This window comes from Calliphora vicina, chromosome 1 (genome assembly GCF_958450345.1).
Source record: "Calliphora vicina chromosome 1, idCalVici1.1, whole genome shotgun sequence".
NCBI lineage: Eukaryota > Metazoa > Arthropoda > Insecta > Diptera > Calliphoridae > Calliphora > Calliphora vicina.
In genome coordinates, this window is record NC_088780.1 from 73,910,396 (window position 1) to 73,917,210 (window position 6,815).

At 39.2% G+C, this 6,815-nt stretch overlaps 1 protein-coding gene across 1 annotated transcript; it reads left to right on the forward strand.

Annotated features, from left to right (window-relative positions):
- Window positions 1–986: 986 nt before the first annotated feature.
- LOC135950360 (uncharacterized) lies at window positions 987–6,269 on the forward strand. Its single transcript, XM_065499910.1, has one exon. It carries the CDS (start codon window positions 987–989, stop codon window positions 6,267–6,269), a length of 5,283 nt encoding a protein of 1,760 aa, XP_065355982.1.
- The last annotated feature ends 546 nt before the right edge of the window (window positions 6,270–6,815 follow it).

A 6,815-nucleotide genomic window follows, 5' to 3' on the forward strand; every position in this document is an offset into this window, starting at 1 on the left:
AAAGAGAGACAATACCAAATCAAACGCAACATAATATTCTAAATAACCAAAACAAAACAAGAATAAGAAGAAAAAAGAAAACAACGTACATACATAACACAGAATCAAAACAAAGCAAGAATTAAATGTAAAACAAACTGTGCATACGTATGTACATATATACACATCCAACAGAAACAAAACAAAAGAAGTTTTTGTATTTACATGATTGTATCTTGTTTTGTTTATTAGTAAGGATTATTTTTTTGGTTTTGAATAAAATTAAATATCTTTAACACACACACAACCCAGTGAACATTTTTCGTGTAAAAATATTTTGCTACATAAACATTTTATTAAACTATTAAAACCATTTAAATTAAAATATATACCTTTTCGTTAAAATTCAATAAATAAATAAATAAATTGGGTGATAAATAAAAGTTAAAAATAAATTTAATACTTGAATTTCAATTTATTAAAAAATACTTTTGGTTTATTAAAATCTGAATAAAAGTTTTATATCTGAATAAGAGTGAGCTAAAGCATACATTTTTTTTCATTGTGAAATTAAGAGAAAACCCCCTAAACCAACTAATTTTCACTCCTAAAACAAAAAATAAGTAACTGTATACCTACAATTCATTGAATTTCTAATAACTTAATCAATCAACTTAATAATTTAATTGCACTTTAATAATTTTTATAAATATTATTATTTTTATATAATATCTATACATATTTTGCATTCATAAACTTATTAACCACATTTATAAACGACTATTTGATATTCGGTTGTGATAAATAATCATTATCGTCCATCGTTTTCTCAAATACCTGGTACAATTATTGATTCGTTTTACACTCGTGGTTATAAATCGTTTGCCGGTTTCATAAACACTAAAACTAAGTGCTCGATTCATTTCGGTTCTTTCGATTTGTCTCTATTCTGATTTTTCACGAACATTTTCACTTTTTTAACCCCCATACTATTTTGAGACTTCGTCATGTCAGTCCTCGATGATTTTATTCGCGCTTCGGATCGTGTAGTCGAGTTCCAAGCATACTTTGAGACCCTTCCTGTCGATAGCCATTCCCTTCATACCTTGGAAGTTCAGAAGGATGAAATAGTTCGTCTCTGGTCAGATTTTAGGTCACGTTATGACGAAATCTTAAATAAATTTAACGAATTAGAGGAAGATGTTGAAGTCGCAACACTGAAGTCTCGATTCTTTTCAACTTTTGAGGCTCATGTCAGGGTTTTAGCAAAGTCGAATGAGATTTTAGATTCTCTATGTCGTAGCAATAGCTCCCCAGCGCCTACAAACCCCGCAACTGTCCCTCCAGTTGAGAATACCCCCCATATTTCGTTGCCTCCGTGTGATACTGAAGTTTTTCACGGCGATTATCAGTCATGGCCAACATTTCGCGACATGTTTACGGCTTTATACCGAAACAGTACTCGTTTATCCCCGGTTGAGAAGATGTGCCATTTAATTAAGAAAACGCAAGGTGAGGCCCGTGAACTGTTGAAGACTTGTCCCATTACCAATGAAGGTTTCGAAATGGCTTGGCGTAATCTGGTCAATCGCTACGAGAACAAACGGATTCTTATCAATGCACAATTAAAGATTTTGTTCAATATTTCCCCAGTCGCAAAAGAAACTTCAAGCAACATAAGGCGCATTCAACGAACAATCAACGATTGTGTAACAAATCTATCCCTTTTGAAAATAGACACCGAGAACTGGGACATTATTTTCGTATACATTTGTTCCACTTGTTTACCCGAAAATACCCTCAGCCTATGGGAACAATCATTACCTAACAGCACAGAGTTGCCAACGTGGAAGCAAATGGACGTTTTTCTGACATCCCGTTTTCAAACCCTCGAATCAGTAGCTGACATTCGTACTACTTTTGCAAACCCTAATACCTCTAATCCGAATAAATACCATAACTCGAAGAAGCAAAATTTTCCAGACAAAAAGAAAGTAAATAGTTACAATACCAGTGTATCTTCCGAAAAAACTATTAAATGTTCAATCTGCTCTGACTCACATCCCCTTAGGCTTTGTCCTTCATTTCTCGCAATGAATGTTGATGAACGTTATGCGATCGTTAAGAACCAAAAGAGATGTTCCAATTGCTTAGGAACTTCCCACGAATGGAAAAAATGTAGAAGTCAATATGTTTGCCATTTGTGCAAGCGTAAACACCACTCTCTGCTTCATCGTTCCGAGAATACGAACCCCCAAGCAAGCACGCGAGCTGTAACTAGAAGCCAGAATCCAAATCCGAGTAATACGCCCGTAAATAATCCCCCTATAACGTCAAATTTAAACGTAAACCCCTCCACTTCTGCTGCAGCAGCAGCACAAATCCGACAAACATATTCTACGCAAATACAGTCCACTTCAAATTCCACTGTTTTACTCGGCACCGCTCTTGTAGACATTTATTCCAATGATCTGAAATATACAGTTCGTGCTTTAATCGATTCTGCTTCGGAAGCAACTTTTATTTCTAAAAAACTTCAAAATCGACTTCTCTTGAAAACCCGATCATCTCAAACGGAAGTGCATGGCCTAAATGGAGCCTTAACTGCCACATCGACTCAATTATGCTACATTCGCATCGGCTCACCTATAGATGACACATTTGAAACCTTCACAGATGCTTTCGTAGTTAAGAAGCTCACTGGACAACTCCCCTATTTCCCCTCATTAGCGTTAAACGATAGTGAATTTTCTGATTTGAGAAGAGCTGATCCACATATTCCTAACTTCTCTGAGATTGAATTACTTCTTGGTGGAGACATTTACCCGAAAATCATACGAAATGGCCTACGATGGGATAGTACTCAATCTCTAGTTGCACAACAGACGGTCTTCGGGTGGATTATAACTGGTAGAATTTCAAATCAGACTAACATATCTATGGTCTCATCATTTTACAACGAAATAGCACTAAATCATCAACTTCAGAAGTTTTGGGAAATCGAAGAAGTCCCGAAGAGACCGCGACTTTCAGCCGAAGATGCCTACTGCGAAAATATATACCAGTCAACAACATATCGCAATAGTAGTGGTAGATTTGTAGTCTCGTTGCCTTTCCGACAGGAATACCCTGATGATATTAATATTGGTCCATCTCGTCATATTGCTCTATCTCAGTTTCTCCGAAATGAGTTTAGACTCATGAAAAACCCCCCGCTCAAGTCAGAATATGATCGAGTAATTTCTGAATACTCAACGCTCGGACAAATGACAATGGTCAGTCCATCTAATTCCAATTCCACATACTATTTGCCCCACCATGCAGTGCTAAAACCCGATAGTACTACCACAAAGTTGCGGGTAGTATTCAATGCGTCAAGTCCTTCGTCCAACGGAAATAGTCTCAACGACTTACTTTACCCCGGTCCTATTCTCCAAGCAGATTTGACCATTCTCATTCTACGTTGGAGACTATTTCGGTATGTTTACAATTCGGATATTGAAAAGATGTATCGCCAGATACTTGTAAATCCTTCCCACACCCCGTTCCAACGAATCATTTTCCGAAATTCCCCTCAAGATGAACCACAAGACTTTGAGCTAAACACTGTAACCTTTGGAGTTAACTGCGCCCCATATTTGGCCATTCGTACACTGCTTGAGTTAGCCAAATCTTGTGAACAATCAAACCCTGCAGTTTCCAACATCCTACGCAACTATATGTACGTTGACGATGTGTTAGCCCGCGCTCATACCCTTTCAACAGCCTTAAAAGATCGAGATGAACTAATCGATGTTCTTCAATCCGCTGGTTTTTCCCTTCGTAAATGGACTGCGAATCACGACTATCTACTAAAAGGTCTTTCTCCAGATCATCTTTTAGATACAGAGTTCCTGAAATTGTCAGACTCTTGTAAAACTAAGACTTTAGGTTTACGTTGGAACGCCGGAACTGATAAATTTTACTTTCAACTCAAGAATAACCCCGATCGAAACTCAGTAACCAAGAGATCAGTTTTATCAGAAGTTGCCAAGCTCTTTGACCCCGCCGGTTGGTTTTCCCCCAAAATAATCGTAGCAAAAATCATCATGCAACAGATCTGGAAAGATGAAACAAACTGGGATGAGGAACTTAAACCATCAACTCTGCAACAATGGCATGATTTCCTAGACGATTATGTAAATATCGGTAATATCCAAATCCCCCGATTCGTTGATTTTGACCCGTCATACTCCACCGAGTTACATGGTTTTTGCGATGCTTCAGAGAAAGCATATGCCGCTACATTGTATTTGCGCGCTGAAAACTTTGGTTATGTCTCTTCTCATCTGCTAGTCGCCAAAACGAAAGTGGCCCCAGTCAAGTTTGTTTCACTACCCCGAAAAGAGCTATGTGGCGCGGAATTAATGGCTACAATGATTGAATCTATTCAATCTCAGCTTGATCTAAAAAACCTTAAATTATTTCTCTGGACCGATTCAACGATAGTCTTGGCATGGTTACAGAAACCCCCGAATAGATGGAAAACCTTTGTGGAAAACAGAGTTTCATCCATAATTGAAAAAGTAGGAAGTCAATCGTGGTCTCATGTTGACTCCAAAAATAACCCCGCCGATCTGGCAACCCGTGGTCTCACAGTATCCCAGCTTGCTTCGAATGATTTATGGTGGCATGGACCGTCGTGGCTGAGATGTCCGAGAAATCAATGGCCAACGAACTCATCAAGTTTCACAACCGAAGAAGAGGCGAAACCCATTCAGGTCCACTTAAATCTGATTGAAAATACCGATATTCTTAACTATTTTTCAGACTTAACAAAGGCTATGCGCGTTATATGTCGAATATTTCGTTTCTATTACAGGTGTAATAGTAATCAACGCCATAAGCTAGCCACTACAGATGAATTAACCCGAGCTGAACTGGAAAACGCTAAAACTCGAATGATCATTGCAAGCCAAAGATTATACTTCGAAAATGAATATAATCTATTATCACAAAGTCAAGAAATTCCCCGTAAAAGTAGCCTTTTAACCTTCAATCCATTCTTAGATTCCACAGGCATCATGAGAATCAATGGTCGACTGGCTAACTCCCCTTCACTAAACTACGATGAACGATATCCCATATTATTGCCATACCACGCTCGGTACACTCGGTTATTCTTATCATATTTGCACAAATATTCGCTCCATGGCCAGAATGCTCTGTTGTACAGACTCATGCGCCTATATTATTACGTGCCCAAGCTTAAAACTCTGATCAAAACTATCATATCCCAATGTCGTACGTGTGTAATCCAGAAACGTCAAAAAAGTCAACAAATTATGGCAGCTTTACCCCCAGAAAGGACCACACTTTCGCGTCCTTTCACTAATACCGGTGTCGACTTCGCTGGACCGTTCGATATCAAAACATATGCAGGCAGAGGTTGTAAGGTAACAAAAGGTTACGTACTGGTTTTCGTCTGTTTCGCGACAAAGGCCATACATCTAGAAGCAACCAGTGACATATCAACTCAAGCCTTTCTAGCTGCGTTTGCACGTTTCTTTTCCCGCCGTGGTTGTCCAAATTCCTTATATTCAGATAATGGCACTGCCTTTGTTGGAGCTTCTAACATACTGGACGTAGATAAAACCCAATTTGTGACACTTGTGCGACGAAAACTGCTCGAATTACATGATTTTACCCCCCTTCAATGGCATTTTATACCCCCAGGCGCACCTCATATGGGAGGTCTCTGGGAAGCCGGAGTTAAGAGCTTCAAAATGCATTTAAAACGAGTATCTCATAGTCAGAATTTTACTTTTGAGGAGTTCTCCACTTTGCTTGCTCGTATAGAATCCTGTTTAAACTCAAGACCACTCAGTCCTAGTAGTGAAAACCATACAGATCTATGTGCGTTAACCCCCGGACATTTCCTCATCGGTAGTCCTTTATTATCACCCCCAGAACCTAATCTAACAGATCACTCTTTGAGTTATGTTAGTCGTTGGCAAAAACTAAAGGTTCTTCATCATCACTTTGCGCAAAGGTGGAAAGAGGAATACCTCAAAGAACTTCACAAACGTTTTAAGTGGAAATACCCCCAGCGTGATTACGCTATCGGCGATTTAGTCGTCATAAGACAAGATAATTTACCCCCCAATCAATGGCGACTTGGTCGCATTGAAAATGTTGTTCGCGGTTCAGATAACCGTGTTAGAGTCGCTGAAGTACGAACTGCCAATGGCATCGTTACTAGGCCAACCGTCAAACTAATTTTACTCCCCAATCCCAATGAACAACACTAATACATTTCTATCTATTTCATTCACAGCTACTACGATGCCAAACGATCGCCGCCGAAGTCTATCGCCATTGGAAGTCAGAAGCCGAAGTCAGCATAATCGAAACCGTAAGCCATCTTTTGATTGTCGCCTATGTCGTAAGGACCACCCGCTGAGAAAATGCCTCAAATTTAAAGCCATGAACGTGACAGAGAAGTTGAAGATTGTAAAACGCTACAAATATTGTGAAAACTGTCTGGGTCACTCACATATGATTCGAACCTGTCGCAATAAAGAACGTTGTCGACAATGCCAAGGCAAGCATCATACCCTGCTACACCGCCACCGACGTTTGTATGATAAGGAACCCGCTACCAACACCGTTAACGACCAATCGAGCTCCAGTATTCGTTCCATTACCCTACTCCCAACTGTAATAGTAAAAATGGAAATGGGAGAAAAATTTAGTAGCGTCAGAGGTCTACTTAACCCATGTGTTGAGGTCAGCGCTGTAGCAGCTTTTCTCGTAGAGCGTCATAAGATGCCTCAGGAGAAAATTGGCTCTGATGT